At 38.6% G+C, this 14,337-nt stretch overlaps 1 protein-coding gene across 1 annotated transcript in view; it reads left to right on the plus strand.

Moving 5' to 3' along the window:
- LOC113994803 (protocadherin-11 X-linked-like) overlaps positions 1-14,337 on the plus strand; it is a 459,611-nt gene that overhangs the window by 330,925 nt on the left and 114,349 nt on the right. The window contains exon 6 of the mRNA XM_027734228.2: positions 613-811. Within this exon, the coding sequence (XP_027590029.1) occupies positions 613-811 (199 nt within the window). The remainder of the gene's footprint in view (positions 1-612; positions 812-14,337) is intronic.

Consider the following 14,337-nt stretch of genomic DNA (forward strand, 5'->3'; position numbering starts at 1 on the left):
TACACTTAAGGTACAGGTCTGCAGTATAACAAAATTCAAAGGAGTTGTAATAAAATGTCTGAAGGAAAGTAATGGAATCTATCTTTCAATCATTAGCTTAACGGATGTGTGAAATCTATTAAATTTTTTTCAATTCATACGACTTGTTATTGTTTGTTCTTTCTCTGCTGTAGAAGAATCCAACAGCATTATAAATGTGTCATGTTTTTTAGGCCCAAAAGTGTGGAACAGCTTTTAATGGGAAAGAACATGTTTTTTGAAAACTAGAAAACTGAGCAGGGAAATAAATTGAGCCTCAAAAAATGATTGAAATCTCCAAGTCAATATACAAAAGGCATCCAAAGACTTGTGAAGTCTGACAGAATCTCTTTAGTTTGAGGCGTCTTTCATTTTGCATCAGGGCTTACATTTTTAAAAAACAGCAGCAAGCAGTGCTGTCAGGTGAAGCAGGTTTGAAAGCAGGCTGCCTGCTCATGGAAGCCTGAAATTGTGCACAACTCTCGGTAATGCATCCCCAGCAGATAACTGAAATAATACATTTCCTAAATTGGCTGCATTAAGCAATTACTGATACTGTAGTGGAAACCATATAATTTTGTTCCTTCCTTGTAGCCTCAGCGCCGTGTCACGTTTCACCTCCCAGATGGCTCCCAGGAAAGCTGCAGTGACAGTGGCCTCGGAGACCACGAACCCACGAGTGGGGCCAGCACATCCCACCCTCTGCCCCTCGGCTTCCCCCAGGAGGAGTACTATGAGCAGGCTTCCCCCAACAGCCGGACGGAGGGAGACGGCAACTCGGACCCCGAGTCCAGTAAGTGATGAACTCTGGTCATCTCAGTTGATAAATCATTCGAGTGTCGAAGAGGGGCTTTTTTTTTTTTTTTTTTGCCAGGTAATTATTGAAAACATTGGTTTTAATGTGGCTGAAGAAACCCTATATTTCTAAAAACGTGAAGTCTGACCATTGGAAATAAAACACTTTGAGATGTTAAGGGCTTATGGATGACCCGATGTTTTTATAGATCTGCTGTGCTATACACAGAGGAGCTTTCTGATGAGGTTAATGCTGTTGCTCTTACAGTCATAAATACTGTGCTGAGGGAGTTCACTTTTTTTAACCCGTTTCCCTCTCCAACACTACAACTTGCTGTAGTTAAATAGGGAGAACTCATGAATGATGAGTAGGTCTGTGAAGAGACTGCAGTCTCCGGAAGTAAAGGTTTCTTGATTTGTCCTTTGAAAGCAGCGATGGTGTGTAGTAATAATCTCAAAAGAGTTTGTCATCTTACTTCTGCCATCGTGGCTGCCTTCTTGTGATGTCAAAAAGTTGAGCAAAATCAGTGTGAGCTCCAGACTACACTAGAGCTGTGGATACTGGCATTGCTTCCTGTGATGTGATAGCCAGTTGGAGATTCCACTGAACTTTAGTCAACTGTTAATTGTCCAGAGGCTCTTTATCTGGATTAAATTGAACTGTGCCATTGATAAAGAGACACCTGAATGTCTCTAAGCCTCTAAGGCCTTGTTAACGGCTTAATAAGCGATTTGGAAATACATCTGTTCTGGGCAGAACTTGGCCCAAAAGGTGTATTTCAGCTGCTTTAGTGTATCATGAGGAATGAATTAGTAAGTGCTATGCACTTGAATTAGCTCTGTGAGAAGGTAGTTACACTCTACAGTGGCCAAGACAGCATTCAACAGAGAGCATTCCCTCTGACTTAGAGCTGGCTCTGACATATCCAGCCTGGCTCTCAGAAATCACCCCCTGCCTTTGCCTTGTGCTGCCCAAGACTGGAGTCTGAGGGGCTTTTTGTATGGGGAAGATCCATTCTCTTTTTGTTTTAGTTCATAAACTACTACTTGGGGATCCTCAGTTCAGACTTTTTAAAATTTGCAAAGTGAGATGTTTTCTTGAGTATTATTTTTTTCCCAAGCTGATAGACAGCTGACAAGAACCATCAGAGGTTCTGGATGTTGTGTTGAAAACATTATTCATCACTTGCTTTTGTTTGTGTTTATGTATTTGAGGCTGAAATATACCCTTAAAAAGATTCTAGAGAGTCAAACTGGATTCTTCACAGAATGCAGCTTTAAAGGGCTACAAATATACCCCCAAAGAAAGAAAATATCAAGTTATGTAGTGTGTTTTCTGCTTTTGCTATGCATACTCATGATCTGGACTTGCTTTCCAGCTCTCTCTTCTTGTTTGTAACTCTGATATTTATTCTTTACTGAAGTGAGCACAATGTACATGAAATCAGTATCTGGATCCTTTCCTGCAGAGAATGTGTGACAGGACCTGGTGTATGAGGAGTTGTTAGAACAGGTGTGGGGATCCTGTCTTGCCATTTACAAAGAGGCTCAGGTTTGGGATTTACCAGTGCTTTTTGAGCCCAGTTTCTGCCGTTTCAGAAGTATGGATCATGACTCTTCTAGAATGTTGCCCTAAAAGTAGCACAGCTCTGGCATCTGAACGTCATTGGCACACATCACTGCGTGGAGACTGAGCACACATCTCAGTCTTTCGAGGTGTGAAGTTGAAGAAAGTTTAATCACCTGTCTAATTACCTGACAGTTCAGTTTTAAACTTGAAATCACAGTTTAATTAGCATTTATGTCATGTAAAGTTTTTTTTTTCTCCCTTTTAACTCATATCTTATTGAAACACTTTAATTGATGTGATGTGATGGTTACAGCGCAGAAAGCATCGTTTGTGGCCCTTTTAGTGTTTTATGCTCATATTAATGGCAGCATCTAGTGGCAGGGAAAAAAAGGAGATGTAAATAGTTTCTGTTGTCTGCTCTAAGTAAAAAACAAGGGGAAGACCCACAACATATTTGTGTTCAACATGCAAAGTGCCTTGGTCTAGGTAAAAGCAACCAAAATATCTTTGTGCTGATCTATGCAAGTGCTCAGTCTGAGGTTCATTCTGTTCCCTTTTGCATGCATGACAAATTTAGTCAACAGTGAAATAGTGAAAATAGTCCTGAATTGACAGTTTCCTCTACAAACATACTGCTAGATTTTCGATCATTATGTTTTTTTCATTTCATTGGGAGTGCCATGATACATTTGAAATCTTTCTAGTCTTCTTTCATGGACCAAAGTGTTATTAACGTGAAAAGAGAAAGGAATATACAGTCAGATAATCTGAGTTCCTGAAATGGAATAAGCATGGCCTCCATTCTCTCTCAAGATCTTTGATATCTGACCTGTCTTAATCTGAAACATTGTCTAGAACATTGAGCCTGGTTAGTCACCTGATGGTGATTTAGTTCAACTTTGCTTAACAAGGAGACAGATTTGGGATGAAACGACATCAATAACATGTAGAGCCAAGTGAGACATTCAGTACCTTATGAAAGCTGATGACAGATGCGACATCACACAGAGATATATTCAAAAGTGTTTTCTCCCTCTTGTTTTTCCTGACTACAGTTCTTTGGTGCTGTTTGTTTCTCTAATATTGGAAATTATTGTCCTTTGGAAACTTTCCATTTACTGGCAATAGCAAAGCATTTATTGCAAAACACTGAAAAAGATGAGCATAACATAATAACAAAACCTGAGAAATATTGGTGAGAGGAAGCTTTACAAATTCACATCCAATTCAGGATTGAAGCAAGGGGGAAAGAATAACTGTAAGGTTATAGTGGTTAAAAAGCTATGAGCAATTTGTATGTAAACCTTTAAAATTAATTCACTGTGCTAATTAAAATTAGCAATAGTCTATTTAAAATGATTTGTCTTCTCTTACTTTAGTTACCTCCTCAGAAAAGCATAATGTGCAGTGTGGTAGATGCATCATAAGGAAGAGATGCCAATAAACTGTCACACTAAGTAAACAGGAATATAAAAATGTGTGCAGGTTTGTAGAGAACCTTACCCTTAAGTAACAGCACTCTTGTACGTGGTATTCATTTATTTTCTGCTCATAAATTGCTCAAACTGATAAGGATGCTTCAATAACTCCCTATGTAAAGGATTTTAACTAAACCACCCTTTTTTTTATCCTCTTTTTCTCCCGTGTTACATTTAAATACAAAACACAGACATAAACATAGACAAAGAGTAACAAATTCGCTCTTCCCTGGCAAACTCTCTCTCAGTGGTACCCTCCTAGTGGCTGTAAGCAGTGATGCTGATCAAAGAGGCTAAAAGGTACATGTAAACCCCAGTTATGCTGGGTTATTTAATACACGTGTAACATATTAATAACAGATTTTCATGCTTCACCTGTTTTTGTTGCCTTATCAAAACTATATTCTTTCCTTTAGAGAATAAAATTGTTTCTCTTTTATTTGGAGGAGGTAGAATATGCCCAGTTCAGCCAAGAAATTGGTCAGAGCTAGAGGACTGATTGCAGCTTGGGGATGGTGGGGGTGGGGAAGCCAGAAAACCTGAAAGTAATCTGAAATTAAATAATAGTAATCATTCTATATAAAGACAATGGAAGTATAAACAAAGCTAGCTGAAAATTGAAGGACTAGTTAATGAGGCAAATCACACTGAGATCTCAGGGTTTCAGATTGGAGGAAACTGGTGTCTTAAGGAAAAGGGTGTTTTCATAAAGAATATTTAAGATTAATTAGTGACTAATGAGCCAAGAAAGTTTCATCGAAAATCTAAAGGCGTGGAGCTAAGTATGGCCAAAAGGAGAGCCATGTAATTTTGTAGTCAAATCAAGTTGTTGTTGCTAAATGTGTACGACTGCTTGTTTTTATCTCCCAATCACACCTTCTCTTGTGGCAGCACATGCATTTGAAGAGCTATTTGGGTGAACTGGGTAGAAGAATTCATCTGGGTTCAACCCCTAGGGAGGGGGAAAAGTGAATTTTAAATACATGGATTCCCCAATTCCATTTGTTACATGAGGCATTACTTGTGGACAGCAAATGAGTGAAGGAGTAGCTGGGGCAAAGCTTATGCTGGCTTTAAGTGATCATCAGGCTGCTAGAGAATTAGTCTTAAGAAGAATTAAGACTGCAATCTATGGTATTTAACCACATAAGAAGGAGGTTTGCAGTAAGGATGACATCTGTTCATGATTAAAGATAGCATATATTTCTTCCCCAAAATTAAAGGAACAGTTTCACCTTGCCTTAATTTTTGATAAGTATGATGTTGATGAGCGCAAAGATGGGCTGATGAAGAATGATGATAATGGCACTAAAAGTCAAAGCAAGTTCAGCACTCTCAGGTGGAGGAGAGGAGATAATCTTCCTCCCAGGATATCAAAACTGATAATGTTTTCTTTATTTTCTGTAATTGTAAGACACAAGGTGTCAAGAAAAAATAAAGTGTCAGTCAAGCTTCAGTACTGGAAAACATTTATGAGAAAGAAACTAGGATATATATAAACATAATGCAGTAAATGGTATCATAGGTTTCCCAAGAGTAGAACTAGTTTAGCTCTATTATTTCACGTCCATGACATGTATTTTTAGTATTGGGGACTACATGTATAGTTAATCTATATCTATTTAAGAACTAATAACTATTATTACACCACATTAGGGTGGAGCAGTAGTAATCAAGAATGAAAAGACACAGAATAATACAAGAATGGAAAAATCTCCATCATTATATTCATTAATGAGTTTGCCATTAAAAAAGCAGGAGTATGTCAATGAAATATTCTAGTAGCTCAAAGCCAGGCATTGCTGAAAATAGAGGAGGAGGTGTGCATGACACAAGAATTGGATTTTGCTAAGGATTTGAATTAATAGCAGTGGGATGAAATCTAATAGTTGAGAGTCATTCTCATAGGACCCGGTGTATGGAACTACGATATCAATCACCAGCTGAAAACGACATAAATAAAAGAAATAAACTGAGTATTGAAAAGATAAACTATAAATCACCAATACCTATTGTGATTGTGAAAAAAATTTTGGCTTACTCCTAATACAGGGAAAAAAAAGAAGAAAAGAAATAAACCCAAGGCATTGCTGATACCATAATGGGCCTCATGAGTAATGTTGGCTTCCTACACTAAAGAAAGGTGAACTCACATGAGAAACAGGTGTAAAGAAATATTATTAATAACAGGGGAATGAAATGCCTATATACAGAAAAAGGAATTAATATTGGCTTGTTTAAACTGCAAGGTAAAGGCTGGCTGGGGATTAGGGCTCTCACATAATAGCAGAGAGTGGGTGCCACAATGAAGCCCTGGGTTGGTTCATAGCGAAATGAGCAGGTGCTGTCTGTACACCAGCCAAGCCTGGAAATTTGGGGGTTGCAAGCAACATCAATGTGAGGAAGTATAGAAGCAGGCCATGATAATGCAAATTGGTTATAAAAAGAAGCTTGATAAATTTATGAGAGGGCAAATAAATCGCTCTTTGTAACAACAGCAAATCCAGTGTGTGATGCAACAGGTCACTTTTCTACACTGGGAATATGAAATCTGGGGTGAATGTGTTTGCTGAGTCTCAGTTCTGTGTTAGGCTGTGGCTTCAGCTGCAGCCCCCATCTGGACACAGGGTTGGTGCCCTGGTACCTCACCTGTTTGGGGAGCTTGGCCCAGAGACTGCCGGACACTGCCGTGATGGGAAGCAGTGCTGGCCCCACCATGCCCAGCAACGTCAGCATCTCACCTTGGTGACAACTTGGGGGTCCCCTAAATCTCCCTGATGCCACAGTGGAGTGGACAAGGTCAGTGCTACACACTGACAGACAGCTGCAGACAGGAAGCTCGCTCTCCTTGGGGAAAACGCCTGCGTTTCTGCCACGCTGTCTTGTCTGATAATCAGAAACTCTGCAGTCGCTGAAATATACTCTTTAAACATCATCAATAGGATGCTCTGGCAGCTGGACTTCAGACCTCATGCTGGGACACAAGAAAAAATAAAACTACAAAGTTTTAATTTTCTAGTTCCCTGTCCAAAAACTGGATTGCCAACAGATAGAATTTTTTTTTTAATGGTGTTTTCATATTTTGATTCTTGTCTTGTGCACTTTTAGTTCCACAGTAAGATTGAAATGTAACAGTAATATTTTAATCCGGTTGTTGCCGAGTTATAAACACACTATAGCACTTAGGTCTAATTTGAATAAAAAAGAAAGATGCTGTCATTAGTTAAAGATAACAAATCTTGGCTAAAACACATCCCAGTCTACCAAATCTGCCCATTGGGCCCCTTTACTTCTGCTGTATTGGGTTTTTCTAACCCCATGGCTGAACACTAATAATTAAGTCAGAAAGTGCTGAGGTAATTAATCTTTCTGAGGCAATAGAGTTTGATTGATCTTCTACCTTTAATCAAATTAGCTTGTACGTAGGTGGGAGAATGTAATGGCTGAGCACGGTACTGTACCACTTTGTGAAGTGCCAACCTTTGCAGTGACCTCCTGCGTGTGTGCCCATGAATCACGTCTCTGTAAACCACCACAGCAATCATTAAGTTGCTGTGTGATTTAAAAGATGGGGGAACTGGCAGAGATCAAAATCAGGATGTGCTCAACACTCACATTTTAGAGTATATTTCCTTCAGAGGTGCAGCTTTATGTCTGCGTGGCACATGTTGGAGGGCATTGAATGTCACAGGGCTGAGAACTGTGTGGATTTTCCAGAGGTTTTTGCTCTCTGTTTCTAAAATAACTGTCTAGTCATAGGCACATATAGTGAAGCAAGCCAGCAGAAACTCCTATAAAACAAAACATTATGGTATTCTGGATTTGTTCATGAGTGGAGAGGGAGGAAGAGGTCAGACTGAAGAGGTCAATTTACAATGATACAGATGAGTGGCTTTTGCAAACAGATTTTCACTTGTACCTAAGAGGATACAGATTGCATATTCAGAAATAATTCTGTGATTTATTAATTTTTTCCCTGAGTGCCTAACTTAAGAGTTATTAAATCAGCTGACACAAAGGGGGAAAAATGGACAAGGCTAATTAAATTAAAAAATGCAAAAGCAAAGAATAATCCTGGTTGGCCCCTCTCAGTCAGACACAGCACTGTAAACACAGACTCTGAGTTTTAAAATCTCTGTATAAAAAGCACTCTCTATAATTTCTTCTCAAAGTAAATTTTAGCTATTTTACTGCTGGTATCAGAACACAAAGCCTTGATCTACAGTTTTCTACTGTTTGAAGAAAAGTAAGATAAAAGCAAGTTTTCTGAGATGCACCATATTCTTTCATGCAAAATCAATAGGGATTGATGAGGAAAAATCAATGGGGAAAATATGCTGGGTTTTCTAGACTACACACTGGGATGAAGTAATTCACGTGTTTGTGAATACTACTTAATGTAATTCTTGACTAAAGTTTATAATAGAAGTTACTCTGTTTAAAATAATTACAAAGAATATCTCCACCTTACAGTTAAGAAATCAGTCACTTCTTGTGAAATAATAAGGAAGGCTTTAAAGTGTTTGTTTTGGGGTTTCTTTTAATAATAAATGAGATCTGACATCTATAAACAGTGATTTAGTGGCAGATGTTCTGTGATATATATTTATGTTATCACTTAAGCTGACATGGTAATGGATAATCCTATTTTTTTTCTGTTTGAGGTTTATGAAAGTTTTAAAATATATTGCTCTAGCGAGCAGGCTGGTGGGGCAGAGGTGGATGGTGAACAAATTTCTTCCCTCTAGTTTTTCAAACTCCTTTTAGATCTGACTAGCTGTCATATTTGCAGTAAATAGAGGCCCTGAAGTTTGGCTGGGTAAGTGGAATCTAATTTGGAGCACTCTGTATCTGGGAGTGTATTAGGGCTTTGATGGTTACGATAGCTCAGAAAGTCACAAAGGGCACAGATTAAAACGGGCCGTTTATCTGGAGCATATGAAAGCTGAAGTCATTGATAGAGCTCCCTTCTGGTGACAGCTTTGAAGACGAGTGTATCCTGCGTATCTTGAATCTAGTTATGGATGAGATAGGAGTTTATCACTGGGAAGCAGACCTCTGCCAGCAAAGCAATCCCTTATCTTGTCCACCGGCTTTGCAGATGACAAGTGTGAAGATGGGGCACGAATGGCAGGAGGCAGCAGGAATTTGGGGTGGCAAAGTCACCCCACTCCGGCCAGGCTCCCGTCGGAGGGAAGCAGGGGCCATCTCTTGAGAATATACCTTTCTTTGCTTCTCATTTTTATTTGGCCACCCACACAGCAAGATAAAGTTCATAAGACATTTGTGTTTGTTACTTATGAGTCACAAAACGGTCTTTCCATGTCCTTCTGTCTCTCTTACTTTGTCTCAAACTTTCTCTTCTTTCTTCTTTTAAGAGTAGGAAAACACAGGTGATGTAATTTATCTTCTTCTTCTTTCTTTTTTTTTTCAAATCAAGCTAATCAGTGGCTCCAGGAGGAGCTTTTAGCAATATGAAATATTAAGGTGTTTGTTAGCACTGAGTTCCTGTTTTAAAAACGGAAATATAGAAAAAAATTGTCTCTTTTATACCATTTAAGCCATGTGAAAAATTGCATGATTATAATTTGATTTGAAGCATAATAATTTATTACTTGATTTCCACTGTGATTAATGAAAAATATATTTAATGACTGTCTGCAGCTACCAACCTTCCTTAGAAATTAAATGGTAAAATTGTATTTATTGAACAAAGCAGATTCCTGACTGACAGTGCACTTAAAGGCACAGCATTTGCTGAGTCAATAAATCTAGTGATTGTAGTCCTTGTTTGGGTAGAGATGTGGTCATCCTTTAATATGACGTTTTCCTTTTTACTGGATTTTTGGTGGGGAAATAGGATCCAATCTTGAAGTATGCATTAGGAACAACTAGAACTGTTGTGTATCTGTATATTCCTGAATAGAGGAGATATTTTTGGCTTTACTCTTCAAATATCTTTTAGCCTTCTGGAAAAGCAGCATGTTGTTAATAAGCTGCTGTTTCTGTAATTTTTTTGAGGTTGTATAATTGGCATTGTGATCCTTTTATTTTCTGGTTACTGTTCAAACCTGGACTCTGCTGCATTAAGGTCAAGGGAAGGCTCCAAAACCCTTGTGCAGGGGAACACAAGGCTGGTGTCCTTGTGCTTGCTCTTGACCCAGCAAGTGTAACACCAGTTTTTCTTGAAACCTACTGGTCTCTGATATTATGTACACATTCTGAAACATAAAATATATTTGTCTGGTTTCCGCTGAAGAGACCAAGGCAGAGTATTTATGATGATACTTTTGGATTTATATTACGCCAGAGGTTGAGATTCTCACCTTTGTGTTTAATGTCAATAAATAAAGCTCCTGTTTTCTAGTCAGTGGCAGGATTTTGTGTGGGTTGTGCTTTATTCATAATGCTGTGTGATTCAGTACTTTTCTTATTAATCCAAATGACATTCTAATTGTTCTTAAATGTCTTCAGAGTTAACTCTTTGTGTTACTGATGTCAGCAATTCCAGAAGCTCCTGTCTCACGTATCTCTTTCATAATTCTCAGCCTGGTCTCACACTGTCTTGGTTGTTTGTGCATATTCATTCCCACATTTCAGTTGGAATTAGATGGTAAATGCCCTGGATTAGAGAGAGAAATTTTACTGTGTATTTGTGTGGCTCCAAGCACAATGGGGCTGATTTTCTGCAATTGCACTAAAAATCACCACAAATACTTGTACAATAAAAGTGGTGCAGATCTGTACAGAAAACACATCTCTACTAGCAATACTTCTAAGTGCATGGCAGGTCTTGTTGTTTTCATTTCATCCTGTAAAAATAGTTAGCTTGGGGTTTTTTGATTCTCTAACTTCAATTCCACTGTTAATGATGATGTTAATTGGGTAATCATCCTGATGTGAACAGACAGGAACTGTGTGTGACCAAGGAGAGGTGCTGGTGCTGCTGGGCAGTGCTGTGGTGGGCCAGCATCATGCTACTTTAATTCACAGTCACCTGACTTCCAGATCAACTGTTTCATGGAGGTTCTTACGATTAGAAGTTAATTTAACCTCACTGTATAAGGTGCCTGGCAAATATTCACCTGCGTCTGTGCATGTCAGCAACACTAACCTGAGGATTGTGTTTCAGAAATGCTTTTCTGTCCCTCAGATTTTTTACTTCTGTCAAGGTGAGCAACACTGATGCATCCTGAAGAGCTTGGCTTAGATGGGATAATAGGATGGGATAGTGAGATGCAACAGGACTTAGCAGCATCTTCCCTGTTTTCTGCTGCTTTGAAAACAGCACTTCTTGCTGCCCTGCCTTGCTGCCAAGTAGCACTATCTCAGTGCTTGTCCTCACAGTGCTTAAAGCTCTGCATAAAACCTTGGTGCATCAAATTAAAATTCTCTCTAAATAATAGTAAGAAGCAACCACTGATCCAGCTAAAATGCTGTTTCCAGGCAAAGGGCATGGCTAGCTGATTCTGTATGGTCTGCTGGACTTCAAATCCTCTCATTCAAAATAACTTTGTTCCTGTGAAACACCAGGAAGAACAATCACACTTTTTCAATAGTTGTTCTTTTATCTGGTTATCTTGACTGATGTTCCAAACCCAGTGTCCCAGAAGATGTGTCCTCTATAAGGGGAGATGTTATAAAGTCTGGCCCTCACCTAATACTTTAAAAGAAAGCAGGCCTTTCTCTAATAAGGAAGGCTTTATTCATGTCACATACTAATCATACACCAAAGAACTATTTAGAAATAGAACCTTTGCCTCTCCTCCTCAGTAGTAGCTCATGTAAAGAAAAACAGTGGCAATAAAGGGAAATAGGAGTTGTGATAGAAAGCTCTTTGAAAACTATAAAGGCAAAAAATTTTATCTCCTTAGAACCAATATTAAAGATTTTCTTTATACACATTCTCTTTTTTTTTTTTACTAAGGGTCAAATATCACAGATTATAGATTCTGCTGGGGTGGAGCTCTTGTCATCTGTTTCTAAAATTAGCCCCTTATTTCTCTTTTTTAGTGAAGATCACAAGAATACTTCACCATCAGCCCCATTACTAGTCAGCACTGCCCTGACCTACTCCACTACTCGAATATATCCACAGCAGTGGGGAAAAAAATGTATGTCAGAAGTTCTATAAATAAAGCAGGTGCTTTACCTTGTGTTGCTCTCTCCTGTGAATGGAATAACATTTGTTATGTCTATATATGGGATCTGAGTAATTGTATGAGAATTAGGAGATTAGACTACTAAAGTATGATTTGTATGTTTTAAAGAATATAAACAGTTAAATAATCTGCTTGGATATTGAACTATCCAGCTTTCCATGAAAGGATTCATAATCAAAATATGTCTAGCTTTGGGGAAAAATATAAGGTACTTCCTCCTCAATTTTATTTTATATTTTTGTTCACATCTGCTAAACTACAGAAAGATTTCAACAGTGCAATGCTGTGAATTATTCTGAAGTTGGAAGAGGACAATTCTTGTTTTGTTTGCTTTCTTCCCTCTGAAATCTTATGATTTTTGATACAGTGGGGCCATTTCTGTGGAAGGGATTTGTGTTGGGATCATTGTATGACTCCTGACTCTTAATTTGTGTCAGAATGCAGCAGATTGCCAAATCTGTGCCACAGCTTCAAAAATGTTGTTCTTTCTGTCATCCTATAACTGGCACAGTAGAAGAAAACACCAAGGAAAGAGCTATGATGTTTGTAGGACTTGCTTTGCTGCTGATGGCAGCTGATCATAGCAGGGCTCCAACATTAACACTTAACTGCTCAATAAACCTGATGAGTCCACTTGGTTTATTTGAAACTGCCTGTGTCTCTAACAAGAAATCTCACTAACTATATTTCAATGCAGATTTTGTGTCTTTGAGCTAAGCAAAGGGCATTTAGTGAGGCCTTTAAGGAGCATTTCCTTGGAGTGTTTGTTTCCAGCAGAGTCCGTGCTGTGACAGGAATCCTGCAATCACTGCACTTTACACACAGCCCTTGAAAGCAAAGAGAGGAAACAAAGCTTCCACATTCCATGGTTAAAATTGCCAAGGAGAACACTGATAACATCTTGATAATGCAACACATTGACATAAAAATTAAAGATGGACAATACAGCCTCAAAGTCCAAGAGAGGTAGGATATTTAGAAGCAAGGAAAGAAGAAAATGCCCTGACCTTATTGTAACCTCTGTGTTAGGAGCAAATCAATATAAGGATTGCAAAACTAAAGATATTAATTTAGCCACTCAACATATCTTAATAAAAAACTCCCTCATGATTCCTTTTTATGTTTTTTTAAAATACAAAATTTTGGTGTGTTTTTTCCCTTTGAAACATACTTACAAAGAAACATGGTTCTGCTTTGTTCATTCATCATTAACCTCTGCTATCAACTTTCTGTCTCCAATCTAAAGAGTTCAAAAGAAATTATAATACAAGTAAGCAGATGTTTTCTGTTTTGTATAACACCTATTCTTGCTGAATAGGGATAAAAGATGGTAAATGTGGAGGGACATTAATATTTCTTGTTAAAATATGCTTCGCAGGCTGAAGAAACTCATATACATAATGATAGTCAAATGTCGGGGAGTAAAAATAGGAATTTGTTAAAAACAGCTGTGCTGCACAACTCTTTGACAGGAATAGAGGAATGCTTTATCCAGTAAAAATTACAGAATTTATTTAGAAGAAACTGTAGCTGTTAATTTTCATCAAGACAGAAGGTTAACAAGTCTGTGAAATGGGGAGCTGTTTCAGTCCTGTTTCATGGCCGTGAAAAAAGAAATGTTTAACTCTGATAGACAATTTTCTTCATAGCAGAGGAGTTCTGTAGAATTCTCTGTAGAATCATGCTGTAGTTTCAGTGTGTTTTTAATGCTACCAACCACACCACCATCACCTTCGTGTTCCCTGGGAATCTTCCAAAGAAATCACATGATCACGCAGGTTGGAAGAGACCTCTGCAATCATCGAGTCCGACCTAAATACTGACACAAAACAATACTTCTGTTCCAATGCTCTTGCTATCAGCTGGTTTGATGCTTATTTTCCCCGAGGTCATTGCTCCATTTCCCAGGGGAAGGGCTTGGGAGTGCAGCCCAGGGTGTCTGTGCCTCAGTCCAGTGCCTGTGCCTTGGGCAGACAGCGCCCGTGATTGCCTCTGACACGGGGAAATGGGGCACTCACCACATTACTCAACTGGAGCTGGCATTGCCTAAGTAGTTCTCTGGGTTATTTGGTTAGGATAGACTGTATGTCAGAAAAGATCTTGGCTCTTTAGCCAAATGATTAGCAACTGAATTACAGATGGCCCAATCTGTGAGCTTAGAAACCAGACCGAGACAGCTGCCTGCACTGCAAGGCATGAAAGTGATTCCTTACCTCTAACACTGATGAAGCTCCAGAATATATAGTACACAAATATGTTGCATTTATGCTTTAAAAATTGATTACACTCCAAGCATATACTGTAACTGTATCCC

This window comes from Pipra filicauda, unplaced genomic scaffold, assembly GCF_003945595.2.
Source record: "Pipra filicauda isolate LSUMZ 115617 unplaced genomic scaffold, ASM394559v2 scaffold178_size1475342_pilon, whole genome shotgun sequence".
Classification (NCBI taxonomy): domain Eukaryota; kingdom Metazoa; phylum Chordata; class Aves; order Passeriformes; family Pipridae; genus Pipra; species Pipra filicauda.